The sequence below is a fragment of the Linepithema humile genome, chromosome 6 (assembly GCF_040581485.1).
Source record: "Linepithema humile isolate Giens D197 chromosome 6, Lhum_UNIL_v1.0, whole genome shotgun sequence".
NCBI classification, from domain to species: domain Eukaryota; kingdom Metazoa; phylum Arthropoda; class Insecta; order Hymenoptera; family Formicidae; genus Linepithema; species Linepithema humile.
In genome coordinates this window covers 6,300,555-6,326,640 of record NC_090133.1, presented here as the reverse complement: position 1 = coordinate 6,326,640, position 26,086 = coordinate 6,300,555, and the positions used below count along the sequence as shown (strand labels likewise).

Here is a 26,086-nt window from a genome sequence, read left to right as displayed (position 1 = left end):
TAAATAAAATAAATAATCAGATAATATTCTCAAATAGTATCGTACGAGTGTTGATTAATCCTGTTATCAAAAACTGTTTCCACAGTACATTCTAATAATTCGTCTAATTGTAAGATGCAGCTTCTCCCAACGCCAATCGGACATGAGAATCGAGGTTACAATCTAAAGATCTAATTGATAATAAATTGTTGCCAAATACTTGCCTGAAATATTGAAGCACCGTACGGCGTGCGCCATGCGTTTAGGAGATTGTCCTTGCCGGTGGAAACAAACCACTTGCCGCAAGAGGCGAAACGCAGGGACAGCACGCAGGATTCGTGCAAATGCAGCTGATACTTGTCGGACTTGGTGGCGTGAAGCACCTCTACGTTTGAGTTTTCCATGCCGACGGCCAGCCATTCGCCGGTGGGACAGTAGCCCAGCGAGAATATTTGCGAGGTAAAATCGTGCTGTTGCAACTGCCTGCCTTCACGAAGATCCCACGATCGTACGGTGTTGTCGAGGCCACCAGTCCACAGTTTCGATCCATCGGCGGAGATGTCGATGCAGGACGCGCCATCCGTATGTCCTTGGAACTGCCTGACCAGCGTTTGATTCTGCAGATCCCACACGGCAATGTTTCCGTCACTACAACAGCTGAAGCAGACCTTGGAGTCCGGAGATATTGCCAGCGCGTAGCAGGCAGGCGCCGAGGAAGTCAATTCCGCCTTGATTCTAGGCGTGGGACTAGCTAGATCCCAGATGCTCAATTGACTTGCCTCCCCGCCGACTATCAGCGTCCTTCCGTCAGGTAGCAGCTTCACGGATCTAGCAAGTGGAAAGTATTTCGTTAAATATTTATTTCAATTTATTTAACTATTGAAAATATTTAACGCTCGTAATAATGCATGAAGAATATTACTGGCCATTAATTGTGACATTAAATGCAATTTTCATATCTATATAATACATTCAAAAAATAGTAGCCTCGTTTTTCCACTTTTCTTTAAACTTTTCTTCAGTTATATTTTTTCACGATGAACATTGAAAGTTGAACTTTATCGGCCATTCATTAGCTATTCCAATCGATCACATCGCACGTGACTCTTTTCGAAAGATTGTTTACGAAAGCAACGAGGCGTTTTTGCGTACAACAATAGCGCGGGATACGACTCACTCAAGGTTCTCACCTAATATAATTGTCACGCTGCAAACAATCCAGCTGCGAAACCGGTTTCACGCTCGCGCTGCCGACGCTCTGGCCGATATCCCAAACCTTGACGCAACCCTTGCCGCCGGTGTAGACGTACTTGGTCGGATTCGAGATCGTTACGGCGCAGACCACCTCGCCGTGAGTTAGGGTATTAATCTGGCGCGCGTGACGCGGGATACCCGGTCCTACTAGAGCGTCCGTGGGGAATGGTACGGGCTGCAGTTGGCCCTCGCCGTTCATATGGTAGGAATATGCTCTGTGGAACGAACATCCGATTAATACGCAAATGTTTAACACGGTCTTACCGCGATACAGCATCAGAGATAGAAGCAGATTCTGCGGGCGATCTAAGAGGATCGTATAAATTATAAAATTACGTACGGTTTGCCACCCGCGATGTTATTCAGTCCGTTACTCGCTGATATTCTCATGTGACTGTCGAAACCGAGCTGCGAAAGAAAAATCAAAACTCAGTATCGAATTCGGTGGAGATGAGCAAGAAAAAAAATGTATATTCGTTCGTTTGATAGATAGCGAAATAAATAGCCTTAAAAATGGTGTACAAGTGTCGTTATCGATTTGGATGATTTTTGTGAATCTGGGACGAGACTTGATTGCGCACTTTAACTCGAAAAAGACTTCTGGATTATTTCGATATTTCTTAACATCAATCTACAAACTAGTGAAATAATAAAAAAAAAAAAAAAAGAGAGAAAACAAATTATAAGCTCTTGAAACTTTTTGGAAAGAAGCTCCAGAAGTCTCTTTAAAGTTGAAAGAATTATAAACGTTTGCTCCAAAATCAAGCTGATACGCGAGATATTACGCGATCTTTATCCATATAACACAAAATCATATTAATTGATGAATGAAAGCGTGTGGTAACGTAAGGGTTAAGGAGTTACGGGGTCGTGAATCACCATCGAGGGCCGCGCGTATGGCAAGTTGCTGTATGGCGAGGGCGACTGCGGCGGCTCATTGCCGCGGGATGGCAAGCCCTGATAACCCTGCGGTGGCGTTTGCTGCGACGATGGCGGATGATAGACCCGCGATGCCAAGGGCCCAGGGATGCCGCCCATAGTTGGCGTACAACTGCGCGAGCCCCTCGCCGCCGCCACAGGTGTACCCGGCTTGTCGACCTGGCGAACGCACGGGTGTTTTGCATCCACTGCTTTTGCAGACGCTCACTATGTCTCGATGATACTAAAGCTCGACCGTGTCGATTGTATTCGCTGACAATGCCAGCCGGTCGAACGCGATTTTTATTTTATGATTTTTTTTTTTTTTTTTTTTTTTCACGCGGCGGCAGAGAGCCGCTGCTTCAACAGATTGAATGAATAATGCGTGCCGTGCCTTGAGTCGCTAGAATTTGGTCGGTCCATTGTCGCGGGTGCCGCGAAGATGATACGATATCGTTTGAGTCGCCAGATGTCAAGTAATATATAGAATTGTTCTGCGAGATCGCGCAGAGGTGATGCGCGTTGAATTTTTTACGTCCAACTGAATTTTGATTACCATTTACTGACTAAATTTCTGTACAAAATATCTCTTTTATTTCCTATCGCTTTAAAACAAACGAGAGAGACGATGGATTTAAGGAAACATCTGGCGACTTCAGAAGAGATCGACTTTAACGTTCGTCCCGCGAGAAGGATTTCGATATATGGGCGACAAAGTCACGACTGGACCGGGTCGCAGCGCCAAATAAGCTTACTCTCCGCGAGATCTTACATCTTTACTTTTCAGAGACGGCGTGCTACGGGCGGAGGAACTGCCGCTGCGCGACGGCGGCCTATCCTTTACGGACGCCGAGCCTGCACCGGATGCCGGTCCGCCAACGTGGCCTGGCGCGCCCAGCTTCTCCAGGGTGCCGTTTTCGCGCGGATCCGAGTGTTCCCCATTTGCATGCGGTGACGACGCCTCCTTTCGCGAACACACAAAGATTCAGAATTAGTTGAAGCGAATGTGCGCAGCAGCGAATTTAAATTTTCTCGCATGCATAACTTGGATCCTTTCTTTTTTTAGACTTTTATTTTTGTTTCTCACTTTTTTTTTGGAACTTTAACATAAGTCTCAATAAATTTGTATTTTTCGACAAAAATTTAAAATTATTTCGTGAAAACGTCAGTTAATTTTAATACAACGTTTGCACGCGACACAGTTGATTATGCAAACTAATTATAATTATATGCAGAGATAAAAATAGATTTATATGAATAAGTATGTTCACAGAGTGATATTAATGGACACAAGTGACACACTTCTTGAATAGAGCTTCGCAGTCCCTTACCTCGTTCGCTACGTCGACTACCAAGTCCTGGTCGCTCTTCTCGGCATCGCTCTCCTGAAAAGTTCAAAACGACCATGTAAGACCGTGATAACGAGACGCTCTATGCGACCGCCGCGCCGGTGGCAGTCTGCCGAGCCGCGCAACTACTCGGTATATCAACCAGCTTTTGATGCACCTCCGTCCAAGTAGATGAGCAACTCGACCCATATTCGCGCGAGCCCTACTGGCGCGGATGCATCCTCAAAGATGCATTATTAATCTTGATATCTCGCACGTTCGTGCAACGCTCTGAATGCGCCCGAAGTTAACGGCGAAACGCCTAGAGACGACTGATACGCTCTGGTACACAGTGATCTCTGATCTCCGCCAAGTTAGAACCCCACTTTCAGAATCTCGATATAGTTGATAAAGTCGAAACTCTCCCCCAAACAGCAACGGAGCTCCCGATACGTTTCATAAAGAAACTTCGAGGGAAAGTTTCGGGTTTGTGGAAAACAGTGCTTTAACTCGCACAGTCAAGAGATTTGTTAATATTAATCAAATAAAATACGATAGGGTATCTAACTTCAACAATGCGCCAGCTGATAACGATTATTCCGTACTTCACGCTGCCAAAAAGGTCAACTTTATTCCATTTAATCGATGATATTTCGCGAAACAATTATCGAAGGCGAGTGATTGTGGGAAACGCCAGATTTTCAGCTTTTGAACTCAAACACTCTTTGCAAAGATATTGGCGATTACATCGATCCGTGGCGATGACATTCCGATTTAAAGCAAAATCGGCCGATCAGGCCGATACTCGCGAAGCACGTGTGGCGACGAAAAAATTTTCCACTACTGATCAGCTGATCAGCTGATCGTAGTACTGTGATAGTTACGTTACGTTACGTCACAAGGACGCACGCACACATGCGCGCCGCGTTTATTTATAGATAAACGGTGTGCGCGTGGTGAATTTTCAAAACGCTATAACTGGGTGAAAAATTGACGTAACGACATGCGACATAAACGGATCCTTTGTGCTTCGCGTTCCGCAGATGCCTACGCTCATTGTGTATACTTTTATTATGAAACAATGTTTATATACATGTATTAAAATAATAATGTATGCGGTATAAAATAATGAATTATAAAATATAAAAAACTTCATTTAACAGTTATAAAATATTTCGCGCTTTATACACTCCCGCAATGAAAAGATTAGTGTCGTTTTTTTAGTCCATTATTAGACACACTTTGCTTTAAACTATTTTAAAAATAACTTTTAACAGGATAGTTCAAATATACTTAAATACGGAAAGTTACATTTTTTATCCTTCATATTTCATCAACAGCTCTTGTGTGTGCTCAAGCTCTAATTCAACAGCGCATATGAGCAATTGAGAAAAAAGTTATCGCAATCGCTTATTCGTTTCATTATTCGCGAAGTGATTTGTGGCTAGCTTGTACGATTATCTCACATCAGGCCGTATCTATAACAAGCCGCCGTTATTATTTCCGCAATTTTACGTTCACGTAATGTAGCGCGGTGCATACGTGCACGTATACATCGCACACCGTTAATTTATGTGGCGTTTATCTTGTAACACTACTTATCAGTTATCTTTCACTTCGTACAAGTGGTGCTCCTTGCACCGCTGCGCCATTCCGTTCTCTCAGGATGTGGCGCTTAACGAGCTCAAAGCAGGGCATGCGATAGCAGCAGCAGCATTGCCCGCCTAATGACGTAATATCGCAACGTATAACGCCCCATCAATGCGTATCGTACGAAGGTGCAGGCGGGATCGTGTGAGTGCGTATAGCGTACGGACGCACGAAACCACCTGTGCGCGTCGCGGCGTTTCCAGTAATTCAAGCTAGCGAGTATTTAAAAAATTCTCTCGCTAAATACCGCGTGCCACTTCACGTAATCTTATCCGGCGTCCCAGCGCGCGCATAAATTACATTTAATTGCGCCGTGAGAGAAAGCGTCGTCCGCGCGGTTTGAAGGAAAACCGAAATTAAGATCGCGGGCTAATTAATAAACTGGAAATAATTAAAAATGAATTATTTAGAAGTACGCGCAAGTGCTTGCAACTGTAATTTAGATATCGTTCGCCCGGCATCCAACAGTTTCGCGGAGGAAGCAAACAAGCCTGTTAAATCGTCGAGTTAATCGTTGAATATTTGAGGATTACTTGGAAACGTTTTTCGTGCACTTATAATTGTTATCTGATTGCGCAATTTTATCTGACATGAAAGAGAAGCCGCGCCGAAGAACAAATTGCGTTTCGCTCGGAGAATCGATACTTTTGAAAGAGAGCGTATTACAGCCACGAAGGCGGACAGCCGTGCGAGATAATCGGAAAGTACTTTTTGCCGAAGACAGCGGGGCGGATTTCCGAGAAGAAACGATCGTCAGCGCGTTAAATGGGCCGCGCCGGCATTAGCCCGGGGACCGCCACGATATCGCAATCTGGCCGCGCGATATATTCTTGGCACGGGGCGAGGGGTGCGTGGCGGGAAGAGGAGGAAGGGATGCTCCGAGCTGCTAGGGACACGCAACAAATTTGTGTACGGATGATGAGCGTCGGTAAATAGAGAAGGCAGTGTGGTGGTATTGATTTCAGTGGTATATTACTCGGAGTGGCGAGCGAGGAAGAGGGGGACGGAGGGGGGCCGAGGTGGTGTTCGGGGATGACGGCGGAGGAGCGCGGTCGTGAGAGAGGCCCGAGGGGGTCGCGGGGAACGCTGGTGGGTGACCAAAGAGAGCGGGAGAGAAGACCGAAGGAGGCTACGAGGAAGAAGCAGGGCCGGCGGGCGGAGAGAGGCTGTCTTCCACCCCTTAACCCGCTCGTTCTAGCGTTAAATATGATACAAATGTTATCATCCCTTCTATTCCGTTCTCCTGGTTCCCACCCGACGGCGACGGCGGCAGCGGCGGCGGCGGCGGCACACGAACCACGAACGACCATCCTGACCCCCCCCCCCGCCCTCTCTCCAACCGCCCGCGCCACGACCTCGTCCTTCGCTTCCGTGCCACCGCCACCCTCGCCCAGCCCCCCCCCCGTCTCTCACGGCTCGGCTTCCTCCGCCGACCTCTTCCCTCGTTTAACCCGGGGATAGCGCGGGGATGACGGTATTAAGGGCAGCTCTATTATTCGACCACCCAACCACTCGACTCTTCGCCTCGAAAATCCTCGAATCTTTTTTCCCTTCTTTTTTTCTGCCTTCTCGTTTCCCTCCCCTTCTCCGCCGCTTCAGCTCGTTCCTTCTGCCGAGTCCTCCCCCCCCCTCCCGCTCCTCGCTCCTCTCCACCCCTCGCGCTTTTCTGTTACGGTCCCACCGCCCTGGATTCTCTCCCTCCTCCTCCTTAAGGTCCCGTACCCTCGTTCCACGTCAGCCTTCTATCGAGGTCCTCTGTAAACAAACGCACGAGAGCGAAAGAAGAATCGAAGGCTTTCCGTGTCTCTACCCCCCCCCCCCTGGCCGACGTCGACTTCCTCTTCTTCTGCGTCTCTTCCTAGCCTTCCTACCTCCCCCCCCCCCCTCCTCTTCGTCCGCCGCGCCGCTGACTTTCGCAAAGTTAAGCGAGCGACTACGATGGGAAAAGCAGCGTGTCCACTCTCGGACAGGAATGGAATTACTCGACCATGTCGAGCGCTCGACTGTTGCGTCGCACGCGAGATCCGCTGTGCCCGCCAATTGTACAGTAAATACGGCGGAATATCATTTGCGCATTGAACCTTTCGCTGCGCGGCGCGAAATTCCGCCGCGAGAAACTCTCACGCGGCTCTAATTACTTTTTGCATTTTGCAGAACTTCACCTTCGTCGTCTCTAACGCGTGCTGCGCGCGGTTGCAATTTACCGCGTGACAATTTAGAAACTACGCTCGCGCAAGCTGCGCACGACTTGGCGGAAGTATTTCGCCTGAAAAGAAATACGATATTTACGAAATATGGGGATATGCGATATTTCCCGAAGACCCGAAGAATTGTTGTGTGTTCTTCGCGTGCCTTCTGACGTCAAAGCATACTTCGATGATATGAAATATGTGGCGGAGCACTCCGCATATACTCGGTCCAAGGCGACGACGCGCCGGTAAGCATTGTCCCATAACTTTTACGGGGGCGACTGCTTTTATGCTTGGAAGCGAGGACGCGGCGGAAATGTATTAAAGCGATTATGTTGCAACGCCGAGAGAATACACGGAGAGATAGCGACGGAGAGAAAAAGAAAGAGAGAGAGAGAGAAAAATACGGAGGGCTCGCAAAAATCGTTGGTTCGGCAGCAATAACAATCCCAGCCTTCAGACTTCAAAACTCAGAATCCGTCTCACACGACAATCCAGTTCAGAGCCCCACACTTCGCTGAATGCCGCTCCTCAACGCGCCCTTAATGCGGGACTTGTACTCGGGTCGGGAATCGACGCGTTTCTCGAGACTGCGATGGCTCGGAGGTGATATTTCTCTTGTTTTCCCCCACATCCTTCTCTCTCTCTCTCTCTCTTTTCGCGCGCGGCGACGAAAACGTATTAAAACGTTTTTCCAGCGCGCGCGGAAAAGCGCGAGAGGTGGGAGAAAGGGTCACCGTGGCGGCAAGGGCTGCGCGGGGGGATGAATGAAAGAGAGACGAAAGTACAGACGCGGGTGAAGAAACGGAAGAAAAGGGTAGCAGTCGTTGACGGAGTAACTGGAGTGGCGGAAGGGGTTTAACTCCAGGAAAAAATGGTCGTAGGACGGCGGAGAAAATAAAGGGGAAACGGTTCGTATGAAAATGTAATTAGGGGAAGCGTGGAAAAGCTCAGCTCATTGCGGCCTCCACCCTTTCATTTCGCCACCTTTTCTCGCTTCCTCCGCATTTCCTCCCTCTTCCTCTCTTCTCGCTGCACTTCCGCCTTCGCCTCCCGCGAGCTCTTCCACCCTTTCTCTCACCTTCGCGCGATTCTTCCCGCTGCCACCAATTATGATTCATTAATCGCGGCATGCGCGCCGATGGCGAAATTTATCGACTCGAGCGGGAATCCGAACGATGCAACCGACGCGATCATGTTTACCTCCCGCGTGTCTTGTGTTGATTTTAGCCGTGTTCTGAACAGTGCATCGCATCGTGACGAACACAGCTCTCGGACTTGTTGCAATTATTCTGTCAATTATCGACAAATCAGCTGTTGAACTAATAAGTAATATAAATCAAGTTATGATCGGATTATATATTTTCTATAGCGAGTCGCGCGGCCAATTATTTTTAATATAACAAACTTTTACATTTTTAAAAAATTTGTATCTTTTGTTTAATATAGAATGTAGAATATTATATTTGTAAAATATTTTACTGTGTAAGAAAAGTATTAAATAATCCGTCCAATAAAACATCCGTCGTAAAAATAAATACTACTATAAAGTAGTTGGATTGCTTTTAAACACTTTCGAGTGCTTTTATCTCTCAAACTGAGAAGCACACGACTTGCACCGCTCTTCTAACGGCTCAAATGTCGTTAACGCAGCACCGAGTAGCGACTGCAGGCGTTCGATTAGAGAATTTCGAGATGTCTCGACGCGTCCCGACGTCTCGCCGCCGGCACTCGATGTCTATCGTCGCATCGCGACATTTTACGTCCCTCAAAGATCGTTTGGCGGTAACGTTTGCCATCTCTCGTCCGTCAGTTTTGCGGTCAGACGCATACGCCTCTCCTCCTCTGCCTCTCACATCCCACGCGATCTTTTTCTCTCTACATCTCTCTCTTTTTTTACACCTCAGTTTGCACCTTCCATCGGCGATCCTTTATAACCCGTAAATGTTTTTTTCGGCGACGCCGCTGTGCGAAAATTAAATTTAAAAGTAGCCAATAGCCTCGCACCACGAGTGCACAGAGCGGTAGAAGTGAAAGAGAGAGAGAGAGAGAGAGAGAGAGAGAGAGGAGGAGGAGGAAAGGCAGCAAGAGAAATAAAAAGAAAAAACAAGCAAAAAAAAAGAAAAGAAACAGTTCGAAAGGAGATAGAAAGAGAGAGCGGCAGAGAGGGGGAGGACCTTCTGCTCAGCGAGAGGATTTCAACAGGCTCGTGCATGTCGTTTTTCCACGGTGTGGAAATTTACGGGCTCCTTAAGCTCCTTCCGCGCCGAAAGCACATTTGCTTCTGACATCCACAACAGACCCTCCCCCCGGCCTTCCCCCCGCGCTCTCACTACTGCCATCCTCCTTGCTTACCCCCCTCGCGTTTCGCGCGCATGTATGGGGCGTTGGCGTTTTACTAAAAGCGCCGTGTCTTGCGACGAGAGTCGTTTCTCCGGTACGACGCGCCGGCGACAGATATTGCGCCGCGTTATCTCGCAATTATTTTGACTTTATTACTGCATTTTCCCCGTTCCATTTATTTACACCAATATCTCAAGACCTTGCAATATTTCGAAATGCGAGAAATTACAATCTGTCGTCGTACAAATTGCGCACGTGCAGCGTCGTCCCCTGTTATTCGCGAGTCGCATAATCATACTCCGGCGCCGGTGGATTTGTTCGATTATCATTTCACACGTGACGCGTGGAGGGAACGATCCGCACCACCACGTTGTTCGATAAAAACGAATTACATTCGCACGAACATTCGAATGCGCTCGCGGCCGCGGCCGCCAGCAACGAATATTCGCGCCTCCGCGGCGAGCCGAGTAGTCGCGCGCTCTGTCGTAAATCCACTTGTTGTTATGCCAAGCAGCGCAAATGCGGCACCGAGACCGCCCGTGATATTAAACCTCCTATTAAACGTTCAATCAGCGCGTCCTTATTGCCCGCCTCGCTTTGTACAGTATTCATAATTACCTCCGGCGAGCGAAAGACGGCGGGAAAAGAGAGAGAGAGAGAGAGAGAGAGAGAGAGAGAGAGAGAGAGAGAGAGAAAGAAAGAAAGGTACAAAAGAGTGCCAATGATAACTCGATCCTCGTCGTCAAACGATTGTACTACAAAGAGTCACAGACGACGACGACAATGCCGTTCCCTTCTCGTTCCCTTAGCGAACCACCCTCGGCAAAGGGCCCGGCCCGAGGGTGGTCCGAGTGTGTCCCGGGCGTTATAAAGAGAGCGGAAGAAGCATTCTCGAAAGGTGCGAAACGCTCGCGCACGCACACACACACACACACACACACACAGAAAGCATCGCGAAGAGGAGGTGGAGGAGGCAGTGAGCGACGAGAGGCGAGAGAGCAAGTCGGAAGAAGGGACACGCCACTCGTTCTCTCGATGGGCTGGGAGAAGGAGGAGGTGGGCTGACAGGAGGCGTTAGCTCGGGATACGCGGACCCGTCATACAATAAATACGATATTTGCACCCCCCCCTCCACCCCGCTCCGTCCCATTCCGCCCACCGCCACCGGCCCAACCCCATCCATCCGTGCATCCATCCATCCATCTATCCATCCATCCATCCATCCATCCATCCATCCATCCATCCATGCATCCATCCATCCATCCATCCAGCGGTGCTGGGGTGACGGAAAGAGAGAAAGAGACGAAGGTTGTACACTCTCTCGCGCGGTGCACAGCCAGGCTTCGGCTCCGACGTAGGGCGCGGGCGATGGGAACGGGGGGGGAGATGGAAAGCCGGGACGGGGGAAGGGTGAGCAGGTCGCGAGAGGAGCGGGAGAGAAGGTGCTCGGATGGGTGGTGAAAGCGTTGGTCGGTCGCGGCGAAGGGACGCCAAGCTCTGGCGCGAAGCGAAACGGCGTGGCGGTGTGGCGTGGGTATGGTGTGGCGCGGTGTACTGCTGCTGCCGCTGCCGCCTGTGGGCGGATAGGGGGTGCACGGGGGGGGGAGGGAGGGGGGGAGGTTGGCGATGGTATAGATTTTTATGTCTGCGAGAAATACAAAATGATGGATATAAACCTCCTCGCCTCGTCGCCGTGCTCTCCTCCACCTCTCTCTTTCTCTCTTTCTGCCTCTCTATCTCTCCCATTCTATCTATCTATCTGTCTCCTGTCGCTCTTTTTTCTCGCTCCCTCTCCCGCTGCTCTGCCTCTGTTTCTCTTTCTCTCTCTCTCTCTCTCTCCTTCTCACCCTTCGCGCCCGTTCTCCACACACTCGCCGAGGGTGGTACACGGAGTAGTAACACTCGTGTACACAACCGCGCGCGACCATACGCGTCCGTGCGCGAGATACACACGTACACGCGCGTTTCACACGAACGACGCGAGCCGACCGTACAACCTCACCTCGCTTATAGAAGAGGAGGAGGAGGAGGAGGAGATGGTGGAGGTGGAGGTGGTGGAGGAGGGTGAGAGTGAGGCTGGCGGGATGGGGGTCTCTTTCCGCCCGGCGCTCACGTTTTCCCACACCCCCGCGCGGCCACCCGTAGCCCCCGAGAGCAGCCGCGAACCTAACCTAGCTCCCCCCCTCCCCTCGGCCCCGCGCCACCGCCGACCCCCTTCGGCTGTACATCGAGTCATCCCCCGCCGCGTCCCGATCCCCTGCGGAAGCTCAGAGCGAATGTTTTGTCATCATACCACCCTGCACGCCGCCCCCAACTCCCCGAGCAACCGCCCCGGCCTCCTAGCACCCTCTGCCCGCACACTCCACCCTCCCCTCCCCTCCGCCCCCCCGTCGCGCAGCCCCCCCCTGCCCCAAGGCGCCGCGGCAGATACACTCGCAACCACGTACACATCTCGAATTTCCGCTTTAGGTATCCCAAGTGCTCCTCGTCGTTGCACGTGTACGCATTTCGTCGTCGACGTCGAGAGGGCCTCGCGTTTCGACGCGTGTGCGTTCGTATGTGCGCGCGACGATACGAGAAGGCGCCAAAGCGCACCGGTGCATACACGAAAGCGCGTAGGTACTTGCAAACGCGTGTCGGTTCGCAGGCGTTTCTTTGATTCACGCTGACTTCTTTCTTTCTGATTTTACAGTCGCAGCTCGCGGTATTATCAACTGAATGAAAACAAATGAGCACATTAATAATTCTCAAGTCAAAATTATTGCGATCTGTTATTCTCGTTATATGTGCGCCTGGATTCGTGCAACAGATTGTTAAAATTGCAATTTGCGTCATTATACATTTCAAAAATTTATATACTGGATAGCAAAGTCCATACGTTATATTTTAAATCGCATGACTTTTTATCAGTAAAAATTTTTTTACGTTACTTTGAAAACAAACGGAAACTAGATAATTTGCTAAGCTTCTTTTAAGAATTGAACGACATTATCTCGATGTTATAATTTCAATAAATTTCACTTTTCACAGACGCGGCGATAATATTATATATTGCATGTCAATAAATTCACTATCAGAAATATAAACATTTGTTACGGTCGTTTACCACATTTTACATTTTAACACATGCGCGTTATTTCGTAAGGCACAGTTCATAAAAGCGCTGCGGGGGCATTCATGTCGATCGCTTTTCTTTTCCTCGCCGGGAGCAGGACGAAAAGCGACGGCTGCGCCTTTTTTTTTCACGATGCATCTCTACTCTCGCTGCACCGCGAGGGAGAGACGTATCCGTGAAACGAGATACCGTCGTCAACCCAACTGCTATTTTTGACGCATCGCAACTGATTGATTGATTGATTGCTTAATTAATTCATTATTCCGGCCGGACGCAATGCTTTGGCTTCGCATCATGCTTTCGAAACATACACACATTTCTCATTCTTTAATTATATTATTATCCAAACACCTGCAAACCTTTTCCGTTATTTCCAAGATGCTGGCAAAATTTTGTTCAATATTAATAAATATTCAGAAGAAGACACATCTAAAAAAAACTGACTGACTTTAAATATCTCGAAAAATATATTATTAAAATTTCGAGAAGTATATTATTAAACCTCGAGAAGTATATTATTAAAATGTGAATGAGCCACTTTGATATTCAACGAGATAAATTTACTGATCCATTTTGGAATTATTATTATCATTCAGAGCCGAAAAAGGGATCGTGATCGCGGTCTTAAAATAAGGAAGCGTCATAAAATAGACAAGCGAGCTTCGAAATTCGTAGTTACGCCACTGAGCCGACCGCTACAACCGGGATCGTCGAGATCTTTATATTCCTAGCGAAGAGAGCTGGTGGAAGCGGCACCGAGGGATGCAGCAAGACGAGGTGGTGGGTTCTAGGAGGAGGTGGAGAAGGAGATGAGACGAAGCGGAGAATAAAGGAGAGGCGGACAGAGACGGAGGTGAGAGCGGGACGGACAGAGACAGTCGGCATCTCGTCTTGGTGAGAGGAAGACAGGTCCACCGACGTCTCTCACGAGCGATTGTGAGAGGTCGACAGAGCGTTTTGTAACAAGAACCCGCCCGTCGGAGATATCGACTGTTCCGAGCGCTCGCGCCTGAAAAAGTAATAAGGCGCAAAGACGGATATAAAATTTGTTACGGCGACCTGAATTGATGGAGTCGGCCGAGGAAACCCCCGCGAGGCCGAGGGGAGGGGCTTATCTTTTTGTAATCGATAACCGAGTTATTTACCACTTAATGTTCGGTGAATGGTGACCGGGGGATTCGCCGACAAGAAGCAGTGTCTGGATCACCGACAGATCTACGCTTCCTGGCTTTACGATTGCTTAAATTCATGAGTAACGAAAAAGTAAAACTTCTTTTGATTTTTATTCAATGTTGCAATCAATACGCGTAGATTGCATAATACTATTAATATCAAACAATAGAAAAGCTATAAGACTATTAAAAAGTGCCGAAACTTCGATGTTTCTGTTAAGAAAAAAAAAATCAATTTCAATTTGATCGAAGAATCGATAGATGAAAAATGGCTCGATAAGTGAGAGAAGTCTTGTGTGATAATTAATCTTCTAATACATAATTGGTGCAGAGAACGATACGGGTATAAGAACGAAAGAAGCTGAAGTAAGCAATAAAGTAACGAAGTGTGAACACTTATAATGCCGCGCGCGAATTATCGAGTGTGCAAGGGATAGCCCGCGAGCGTACGCGGTGCGAATCGGAAATAGCGCGGAAGGATGATGGATGAGAGATTCTCGTGGACGGCAGGGTGTTCTCATTAGTACCACGACGCGCAACTAGTTAGAAGTCCGGCGGCGTGGCCGAGCGTGGACGATAATCGACCAAGAAGTGCGCAGCTGGCGTCGCGTAATACTCTCGGCGAATGTATTATTGTTATCTAATCGATGCCCGTTAATACACGAACACGGTTCGATAGTCGCGATTTAGAATGGCCGCTCGCGGCCAGTGGAAAACCACGATCTTATATCAGTCAGCTGCGAGATCGATTCGATCGCCCGAAGCAACAATAATGAGTTCTTTTCATCTCGCGTTAATATCATCCAGTCTTTTATTGCGTGCATAACTTCGGAATGTAAAAAAGTATCACTTCAACAAAAATTGAAATTAAAATGCCATTAAAATTCCTGGAAAAAAAAAAAAAAAAAAAAAAAATTTTTTTTTAAGTAGATTTTCATGATCTTAGAAAAAAAATAATTACAGAGACATTACAAATTTGTAAAATATGAAAATTTAAGTTCTTTAAGTTCTTTAAAATTAGTGAAGTTAGAAAATGAGAGACAATTTTCTTTCTTTTTTTCGTATCTCAAAGTAACAAATTACAACAGAGTTATTGCGCGAAATATCAACGGATACGAGATGGAGCGCTTCATCGTTCGCGTACGACAAAGACAATCGTAGGCGCGCGTAGAACGACGACAAATCACAGCGACGATCTTTTCAATTTCCAGCAGAAGGCGCAGCCCTCTCGGCGAGTTGACAGGTGAAACAGGTGAAGGGCGGAGCGTCGGCGCGCGGGGGGTCGCGGATTGTACCGGGAAAAAACCGTGCTCGCGAAGTAATCGAAAAATACAGGAGCGGATCCATCAGGAAGTCCCGAGTTTTTTTTTTTTTAATATTATATCGGCGTTGCTGCTCGCGGAGCGAGCGAGCGGGTTACACATTATATATACGTATATACAGTTGCAATAGAAGAAGACACACGAAGGGAGAGAGGGCGAGAGAGAGAGAGAGAGGGGGGGGAGGGAGGGAGGGAGAGAGAAAAAGAACGGTGATACGTATAAGAGCGTGCTGGGCGAGCGGCAGGCTGCGGGGGCGGGAGTGCGAATACAAAAACGAAAGAGGGAACGGAGCGGCCGCTAGAGAAGAAGAAGAGCGAGACCGAGAGAGCGGGAACAACGTACCGACTGACCAACGGGGTTGGACAGTGACGAGCGGGTAGGTAGGACCCACAAAATAAACTGAAACCAGCCCCTTCCCACACACCCCCCCGCGTTGGCCCGCGCGCTATCCCTCGTGCTCTCATTCTGGCCGCGTCACCTCCGCCTCCGTGCCGTGCCTCACCTCTGCCACCTCCACCTATTCTCCCGCGGTATTCCCCCTCGTGGCCCCCCCCGTTACCGCCGACCCAACCCCCGGCTCGCTCCGTCGACCACCTCTGCGGGTGCCTCTCTACCTCGGCCAAATAAATTACACCGCCTCGTGACGCGAAAAAATCCAACGAGTTGCTGGAGAGTGAGCGAGCGGACGTGGCGGGAGGAGGAAGACGGAGGATGCTGGAAGGCGGTGGATGCGCGGCGCCGAGGGGGAGGAGAGGGGGGGAGGGTTTTGGACGGGTGCGCGACGAGAGCGGGCGAGCGAAAGGGAAGAGAGGGCAGGATCCGAGAAAGAGAACGGCTCTCTCGCGCTCGCGCGGGGGTGGCGGCGCGGCGAGGAGGTGGATAAAGGCCAGCACGCGGGGCGGAAATAAAGAGAGAACGAAAAAAGTGGAAGAGGTTGGAGGTGGAGATTGGGTACCGTGGTCCGCTTTAATTGGTTCGACGTGGTCAGATGAAAAATTCAACCACCCACCCATCCCAACCCGTCCCAGCTCTACTACTACTCCCCCTCCTCCTCCGCCGCCAACCTCCTCCATCTCCGCCGCCTGCGCTCCCGCTATCCTTCTCTCTTTCTCGCTATCCGTATCGGCCACCCTTTCGCGCCGCCTGGATTCCCACCAGATGAATCTACCGCACATCTATGCGCGTCCCGATGTCTGCACGTTTCTACGGACCGGGGGACAAAGTTAAACCGGCCGGCCTCAAACGCCGTCTTCGTAAACACCCGGCATCGATTGCACCCCCTCGCAATCCGCCGACTCCTACCATTCATTAGCGCGCCTAATGCCGCGCGCGCACATTCCGATTAATCCCGTGGAAGCTGAGAACTTGTACATTCAATGTTACGGCAAATAAATGTGCGATACCGCTGGTAAAAGTATCGATATCCGGAAAAGTATAAGCAGGAAAGAATTCAAAGGAGCCAATAAATTTTGAAAGAAACAGTTGCCGCGTTGCCGACAAGATTCTGGATTATCTTATTACTTTCCGATCTTCGAACGCTCTAATTGAACGATTAATTGGGCTGTTCTAGCACTCTACTCCAACGTTACTTCATTGTACAAGAGTACATTTCTCTCTCGTGCGCCGTAGTGAAAATTTCGCAATTTGCCATTTAACACGTTTGAGACTCGCCGTCTTCAATTTCATTTCGGCCGCTATGAAAAATGCACTTTGCCATCCGACACGCTTTTGAAACGTTATTTCACAACGAGCACTATGCTCCGTCGCGTTACCGAGACCGCCGCGGGCGCGCGAGGTAGATCCCAGGATTTTATCGGGAATCTTTTTTGCCTCGCCCTCTCTTCGTAACGTAGTAACGCCAGGGATGACGATTACGGGGAAAATGGGGGCACAATCAGACACCCAGACACAATCCGACGTCCCGCCATTTACGCAGTAAGAGCAGTTATATTCAGCAGACGAAAACTGGATCATTATCCTCGAATTCAAGTGATTTCTATGCAAGTACCGTTAGTTAATTTTATCTCAAACTATGTTCGCATGTTATTTTTATTTCAAAATAATATTGTATTGCACACAATTATTAAAAAGTTAACAAATTACAGAAAATAAAGTATCGAATTAAAAGGAAGGCTGCTATTAGAATGTTTTTTTTTCAGTAATCTTTGTTGAGAATTTTGGATTTACAAAAAGCGTTTACTTGCATTAACGATCGCGATTTTGTAAGGCAAAATAAACCCCTTTTCCCGCGACATAGCGATTTCATATGGGGTTCCGGCAGCTGCTTTCGTCGCGACGGAAACAGGACGTACAGTTGCTTCTTTGATTAATGCTTTCTCGGAGATGAAGCTTGGGTGTTGGCGCGATAATGGTGGTGGTGGTGCGTCGTGCTACGACTAATCCTTTCTCGGTGTGCACGTATAGGTAGCAGTCCTAAGAACTCGAACGTGGACACGAGCGAGAACTCATTTCCGGATGCGCGCTAATCTCTCTTGCTCTTTCTCCCTTCGTCTTCGTCGCACTCATGAATTACACACGACCGGAAGCGCCCGCGTTCTCGGTCGGGTCATTCGGCACCCGGGACACGCGTCGACGACAGTAGCGGATTTCACAATAAGTTCGCGAAACACGCGTTTTAAGTCTCGTAGTTTCGAGGATCCCGTGATTAAAAAATACACGAAAAAAGAATATAAATTATTAAGAAAAAATAAAAAGTAAATCAATCGCCAAAAAGGAGTGAAATATTAACCGCAGAAATATAAAAAGAGCAATCTCATCAAAGTATCAGTGACTGTTTCTACAGTATTTCAACATTTATCTCATAAATATCTAAATATATCAAAATTAAATATGCATATGTAGAATTCACTATATTTATTCCGTAAGCTATATTATTTAGCTATAAAATAAAAAGTTAATAGCGCTACAAAATCGTTTCGTTTATCGTGACTTGAACGCGGCTGCGGGGAAATGCGGTTGATGACTGGGGTCTGACCGGCGCTTCAACTTCAAACAAACTTCCCGGCACTCTTGGGGCCGAAGGGATTGCCCGTGTAAACGACGCGTCGTTAGTGCCTCGAGAAAGAAGGAAGGATAATGCGGGAGCGCGGAGAAAGTTGGAGGAAAGACGCGCTGCTTTCCGCCGGATCCCCACCGGCGGCTATTGGCCGCGACAACTGCACGGTTGTCCGTGTCACAAGCATTTTAACAGTGTTGGCCTAGAGTTATCAGGACGCGGTGTATGACCGTTGGGAAATACGTTCCGCGACAGTTAAAGCGGCAGATGGACGAACAAAGCACATCGTATTCTTGCTTCAAATTACTTCCGCAGTTAATTCTTTTTATTTACTTTATATTATCTAATTAAATAACCTGATAAAATATATTGTTGTTTTCCACCTATTCCGTGGATAATTTATTTCTTTTCCCTCAGTCGCGCGTACAGCGAAATTACGCAATTCGAATCTATCAAAGATAATAGCATAGGAGATTAGCTATCGTTAAACCATTCAACTTTTTTCTCCACCACTTTTTGCCATCATCAACCGTAAAAGAGGCATAACCCGTTTGAATTGCGACTCATCCCGTGTAATAGATAACTGCCGCACTTCTCAACGATTTTATGACGTCAATTAAATAAATTGAACAAATGATTAATGCAAATCTATGGATACAGTCGCGCGAGGGAAAAAAGGGAGAAAAAAAAACACAACAGACTGATGTATTCGCGCGAGAACGCTCTAATCAGCGCGAAAGAAGCGCCGAAAGAAGAACACCGGAAGAGGCAGGGCAAGATAAAGAGAGATAAAGAGAGGGGGAGTAAGCGAGGCGCGTGAAGGGGATGAGGGAGCAGCTGAGAAAAATAATCCAATTTAGTCGGTGCGAGCACGACGACCCGGCTAACTGTTCGCCTGTTTTCACGGTTTTTAATTATACGTCCTCCTCCTCCTCCTCCTCCTCCACGCTCCCATCGTATTTTCCCCTCCCTTCCTGTCACCCTCCCGTCATAATGTGTTTACGTCTCGTAAGGAGGTCGCGCTTTACCGTCGCGCGATTCCGAACGAAGAAACAACAGTTTTTTGCGAAATTTCGCTACAGATTGACGCGAAGCGAAATAGACGTCCGCGTTCGACTCCCCGCAGATTAGGATTCCGCCTGACCGGCAGGAGTCCGGGTCAGGTCAGGTCAGGTCCTTTTTTTCCGCCTTTGCGGCGAACGAGGGTAATCCAATTTCGACGGAAACTTCCGCGACGCATGATTGCATTTGGTTCGCGCGCACGTCGGGACGCTCGCTTCCGCCGGGGAGAGTAGCCGAGATGGGTGGCACACGACGAGACTACATCGACGATACTTTCCATCTTTTTTTTCTCCCTCTCTCTCTCTCTCTCTTTTTTTCCCATGATGGATTCGACGGTTAAGTGGAAGTTAATATCGACGCTCCTATCCTTTCTCGCGCGGCTCTCGAACTCGATCCTAAACTCGGCCCTCTTATTACTCTCGCGTTTACTTTCTGGCGATATAACGCGCTCGCTCGCTCACGCGCGCTCCTCTTTGTTCCATCCCCGTCCCCCTCGTCGAGCTCGCTTCGGCCACCGAGAGTGGCGGCCGTTTTATCGGCTTTCGACGTCGCTGCAATTAGCATTTTAATTCTCGGCTAACGCGCCGTCCGCCGTGACGCCGCTACTCTTCCTACGCCGGGTCTATGCCGGAGTTAAGTGTGCACTGACCAACGAGCAATATTCAATGCAACAGCACGCATCTGCTATCGATGCGTTAACTCCCCCCCCCCCCCCCCCCTCTGATGTCTCATTCAAAGGAAAAAGCGCCGCGAGCTTTGTCAGGCTATCATATTACAAAATGTTCCTCTTTCAACGATTTGCAATTTTATATATATATTTTTTTTTATTGAAATTTAATTTAGAATCCACTATTATTTGATTCAAAAACATTCGATCAGAGATTGAAATTGTAATAAAATCATCCTGTGCATTCGCAAGCATTCGTATAATAAATAGCTACTTTACCGAAAGTTCTCTCAAGTCGGATCGACTCAAGTGCTGGTCGGATCGCCGACTGATTCGAGCGCATCGGCGCGTCGCGAACGGTGCGAGAATCGCGTCGAATAGTTTCACAATCGGTATTGCTACTCACATGTCCTAACTTCTCCTCCTTTCGTCTCTTGGGGTCGCTCTCGAGGTCGGGCGTGCGGCTGCGAAATTTCTCAGGCGGTGAGACCGAACGGTGGCCGAGCCTCTCGTCCGGCAGTGCGATCGGTTTACGGTCCTCAGGTGTCTCCGCGGCCGCGCGATGTTGCTGCAGATCGGCGGGCTTCAGAAGCGCTTGCGCCTGTGCCTGGACCGCAGCCGCGGCCGCGGGATGCGGCGGCGGCGCCAAGTGCGGCGGCACACCCGCGGCTGCGGCCGCCGCGGCCGCACCTGCGAAGCCTAGCAGACCGCCTGGCGGAAGACCGCCGACCACCGCGCCATGGGGCAGTTGCTGCGCATGGATCTGTTGCTGCGATATTGAAATAAAAATATCTTGTAACAATACACAATCGACTTTCCTTTCATCTTCTTTTTCTTTTTTTTTTTTTTTTTTTTTTTCATATTAAATGTACATTTTACGTTTCAATTTAAAATTTATTTCTATTAACACGTTGAGCACCGCATAGGCCGTCGATGATATTAACTTATCGCATTAAACGCACGCAACAGTGTTTAGAGAGTTGCATGCATTGCCGATGTGAGGTAGTTGCTGATAAGAAGCTGATTAAAGGGAGTAACGAGTTTTGCAAAATTGCACTTCTTTACATAATAATGGATGTATAATTTCTAGTTAGCTCACTATAAAGCTAATCGAATAATCTGCCCGGCAGTCAACATATTAAATTATTTCCATCGTTGTTAACAGCAATTTGTGATTGTTACATCAACAATATGTCACAATGCATTGCAAAACTTTGGGTTATGGAACAATCGCGTAGTATAATTCCAAATCATCATTTAACAATTAATGAGAAGTTTATTATAAATATAGAAAATTAAATTGCATTTTAAAAGGGGCGTAAAAAACACTCACCAATAGTTGCTGGAGACCTTGTTGCTGTTGCTGCTGCAAAAGTCAGAAAGATCATTCAAATAGCATATATTCAACTATAAAATTAAGTTTCTCACTAGCTCGCGAACTATTTATTTATATAAAGGATTCTATCGTGACACAAATCTGCGATCTCCATCGTTAAAGTCGATGACGTAGGAAGTTAATGGCAAGAACGCGACCACTTACCCCGATAATGGCATTCAATTCGGACATGGTGACTTGCTTTGCCCTCTCAACGGCGTTGGCCACCTGCTGCTGATGCTGCAATGTCATGCTATCATTATCGCGTCGTCGTCACACTCGATTGTGAGATCGCGCGGCACGCGTGCCAAACAGAAAGTCAAAGACTCACCTCTTGCGCTAGGAACGGAAGCAGTTGCGCGATTATCGCGTTCAGCCTCTTGGCAATTTCAGTCTGCAAACACATAATATCGGACAATCAAATAAACGTAAATTTCGTATCAAATGTTTGTTAAATAATTTGCCTCATTGGTCACTGCAATAATAATAATAACAAAAGTACAAAAAAAATTGTAATTTAAAAAAAAATACGGGGAACATATTATGTCTACGTGGAGAAAAAAATTAAAATTTTTAATATTGTAATAAATATAATTTGTTAGACTATATAAAAATAATTTTGCTAAATCTGTACGTTATATCATTGCATAATAAAAATTGCAAAATAAATTATTTCACTGCAATGGCAAAATGTATTTGCTACAGATAAAATATTTCGCTTGAACGGAAAATGCTGATTTTTGTTTCCATTTCTAAATAAATTTGTCCAGCAAGATATTTTAAAAAACAGATTTTGCTGTAATGTCAAATAATTGATTGTGGTAGCGAAGTTTGATTGTTTTCACATTGAATATGCAATAGCTGCGATAACAAAATCCTTTTTCTCCGCGTGTAAAGCACGATACTAAAGCGAGAGAATAATGTCTAGATAATAATTCCTGACACGAATTTGTTTTTATACGCACCGCGAATACGCTTTTATTACAGATTCCATTAACTACCTCCATTTTCGAAAATTACGGAACAACTCGTGTCGCTTTCGGAATGACCGATCCATTTGTAAAATTGCGCAAGTAACACCGGAAATTTATTCGGAACTTAATATCGCACGCCCAGGTTTAACGTCACACGCGGTTATACTTTGAATAATTCGGGGTATTAATTGAGAAATCGAGGCCGGCTGTGCAATGCGAGGGAGGCGAATGCGATTCAAATGATACATGTGTGTGTGTGTGTGTGTGCGTGCGCGCGCGTGTGTGTGTGTGTGTGAAACGTACAGGATATCACAGTGTTCGGGTTTACGTCGTTGGTAATCACGTGTCGCGACGACGACTGCTCGACGAACATACGAGCACGGCTCAACTCACCCTTGTATAACATACAAGGGGGTGGTTACTCATTAATGTGTGTCGATCGAATCGATTCGCGATTGAGCTCACGACCGCCACGTGACTTTCGAATGACAGCGATATGAAAAGCGTATTTGCAAGCCGTTATCTAATCATAGTGATCTAATCAAGTCTAAAATAAGTTTCTCTCTTTTCGAGAGCACACTGGGAATTATATCTGGAAATGATACTTATTTTTATATCCTTAAATATGAAATAATAACGAGTTTTATAATCGGAAAATCTGTAGCTGCGACTTAATCGACTAAATTATTTCATTCAATCATTACGAACTCGCGACGATAAATTAGCGAAGGTGAGGCCGCGCATAATTATTTAGTGGCGGGCTCGCAATCGACAGAGACGCCGCCGCGGCGATATCGCTCCGGCGATATTTCCACGTCAGGCGAATCGGGCGCGTAGATCTAAAAGTTGAGGGACCGAAAAAAAATGTCATCGCTCCCGCGGGGAACAGAAAGATGGAAAACTGCCGCGTCCACGTCAGTTCGATTTCGCCCTGTTCGACAGTAGGTGGCAAAGGGGGTGGGCGGGCGTGGAATGGGTAGGTTGTGGGTGTGTAGAAGAAGGGCGACGAAAAAAGGTTCGACGAAAAAAAAAGGAGGACTCGCGGGGAATGGTGTCGGGGGGAGGGGGGAGATTGCGCGAGGTGGTCGGAGGCGGCGGTTGGGAGACGAGGAGAATTTGCAGGACGCGGGCGACGCGGAGAGCGAGTGTTGTCCGGCACGAAAAAATGGTTATTCCTTCTCGAATGTGCCCGATGCACATGCACGTTTTCCCGCAAAACGGATGGCCGGGGTGCGGGATGAACGGAGGCGGCGGGCGGGTGAACGAAGTGAGTTGACGGGGGGATGAGGAGGGGGATGGAGATGACCGAACGGGTGGTAGAGAAGGAGGAAGTGGTGGATGTGGAGGTAGAGGTAGTGGAGGAGGAGGAGGAGGAGGAGGAGGTAACATTGAGATTAGCAACGGGTAAAAAATCGATGTCATCGCCCCCAGCCCTCGCGCTCTCTCCGCTCACGCTCGACTCAACCCTCTGCTACCTCCACAGGGCAAAATAAAAGAACTCGAATACACGACCCCGAGGATGGTGTATGCGCGCGCGGCGTAGGTGTCCGTGCGAGCAAGCGCGAGCGAGCGAGCGAGCGAGAGAAAGCGCGTATACACACTCGCGTTCTTTCGCTCGCACGCCGACACGTGTGTACGGGCGAGAGAGCGCTGGAAAAGCGACCCCCGACCGCCGAAAGAGAGCACGTGAGAGACGGGGAGCGAGAGGGGGATGCGTACCGAAAGAGAAAAGGAGTGAGAGAACGAACAAAAAAAAGGAAGCGAGAGAAAGCGAGAGAGAGAGGACCAGAGAGAGGGCAGAAGGCAGAACGCACGGATAGATAGACGTATATATGCATGAAGGCAGGAAGAACTGGAAAAGCAGGGTGAGTTATATGCAATTGGTCAGCCTGCACATTTTTTATCGGGCGCCGGGGCGTACCCGCGATGGGAAATGGTAGTTACTCTCGTATCGACGAACAACGGCCAGCAACAACGCCGCGGCAATATTCTTTCAAAGAGATATGCGCTTTTTCGGTAGAATGCCGTCGCCGACTCGAAATGTCCACCCGCCGAGAGTATTCTCGCGTTTAGAAATGATGTAACTCGTGACAATCTCTGAACGTGGCTCGATTCATTTCGAGAACGGAAAAGTCATCGCTACTCAATCTCTTTTTTAGAATAATTTTTATTTTACACGGCAAATGTAACGAGCTGCCTGTAGAATCGAAAGATACAAAAATAAATACCATGAGAATTAATAAGAATAGAGCAAAATTAAATTTTTTCATCTTTTCTTAATCTGTTATTCGTATATTTTTTTAATTCAACATAGCTATTAAAATATTGACAGATAATATTGAAACATCGGTAAACATTATTGCGGAATGAATTTTTCTCATTCCACTTCCTTGCTCAGCCGCTCTTCTGATTTGCCCGGCTCCTCCGCAACTTTCCAAACCTCGTAATGACCCGGTTTCGCCATCGCGTGCGCGTAACGTATCCGCGACATATTGCCGTGGATCGCGGCTTAATCGAGCGGGACAACGACCAGCGCCGGTAGGACGGCTCTTTCAATTAAGCGATAAGCGTTATCGGGCCAGATACGCCGGCGGCCGAATGTACGTATGTACGTACGTACGTACGACTCGATGGATGAACGGGGCGAGAACGTAACGCGCGACCAGTCGCGTCGCGATGTGTTTTTAGCCCCCTCTCCCCCGCCTTTCCGTCTCGCCCCCACACCCCGCCGCCACGCCGATTCGCCCGGTTTATCCCACCCCTCTTCTCTTCCGCGCTTTTCTTTTGTCGTAGCCGCCGACGCTTTTTGCAAGCCGCCCATTTTTCTCTATCGCCGCGTCGACTGCAAATCTCATTTCCCGTGAAGATCGCACGATGGAATCCGACGAGCACGAGAACCCAATAGGACGATTGATAATAAAAACGTTTCATCGGCGATATTATCGGACGATATCGCATTAATTTGAGAATTAAAAGCGGTACAATTTTGAAGAGGGTTCCCCAACGATGTCCAACGATCGAAAAGGATTTCCAAGATTTTTCCCCGTAAAAGATATCCGCGTAAAGTGGCGTGTCAAAGGAGGATTTTGGAACTTTATTCCGTTACCGCGTACGAGAGGAATCGAAAATCCCGGCGAGCAATCGGACACGGTCTATATCGCGCAATTAAATCGAACGAGCGAGCCAATGTTCGCGAGCAAGGGTGACCGAGAGAGAAAACTCAAGACTACCGCTATAGAGGGTGAGACGGATGGAGCGGGAGAAGTAATCGTACCTACAAGAACTGGGACATTGCCAACAAATTCGAGTTAGTCGAGTAGAGAGTGGTAAAGTGGTGGCTGCGGGCTTCACGGTAGGGTGGGTGAGAGGCAAATGTCGACTTCGAGCTGCGGCAGGAGATACGAGGGTCGCAGATGCGAGGGATGGCTAGCGTTCCGAGCGCGGGGGAGTGACGGGCTAACAGAATGGAGAAGAACACAACGAGGAGATGCGAACGGGAAATCGAGAAGAAGAGAGCGAGAGAGAATGAGAGAAACGAGGGCAGAGAGAAGCGAGGGTGAGTGAAAAGGGTAAAAACGAAAGGGGTGGCGAAAAACGGGAAAAAGAGACGAGACGAAGAGAGATACAGAAGGTTCTAACCTCGTAGGGGAAGATTGTTTTCATTCGAGGACTCAAATTGAAAAGGAGCGAGAAAACCGCGACTCGAAAGCCGGCTAAGTGGC

The 26,086-nt window shown here is 48.0% G+C and overlaps 1 protein-coding gene across 10 annotated transcripts in view; it reads right to left on the bottom strand.

Annotated features, from left to right (window-relative positions):
* The window catches only part of gro (groucho), a 65,006-nt gene that overhangs the window by 2,149 nt on the left and 36,771 nt on the right, over positions 1-26,086 (bottom strand). For 4 of the 10 annotated variants that reach the window (XM_012377503.2, XM_012377502.2, XM_012377507.2 and 1 more), the window contains 10 exons: positions 21,722-21,784; positions 21,556-21,630; positions 21,349-21,381; positions 20,422-20,784; positions 3,483-3,536; positions 2,924-3,115; positions 2,113-2,331; positions 1,574-1,641; positions 1,170-1,448; positions 204-807 (listed from right to left, as the gene is read on the bottom strand). In XM_012377503.2, the coding sequence (XP_012232926.1) occupies positions 204-807; positions 1,170-1,448; positions 1,574-1,641; positions 2,113-2,331; positions 2,924-3,115; positions 3,483-3,536; positions 20,422-20,784; positions 21,349-21,381; positions 21,556-21,630; positions 21,722-21,784 (1,950 nt within the window). Of the gene's footprint in view, positions 1-203; positions 808-1,169; positions 1,449-1,573; positions 1,642-2,112; positions 2,332-2,923; positions 3,116-3,482; positions 3,537-20,421; positions 20,785-21,348; positions 21,382-21,555; positions 21,644-21,721; positions 21,785-26,086 lie in introns of all 10 variants that reach the window. The other 6 variants (XM_012377506.2, XM_012377508.2, XM_012377504.2 and 3 more) reach the window with 5 other exon arrangements.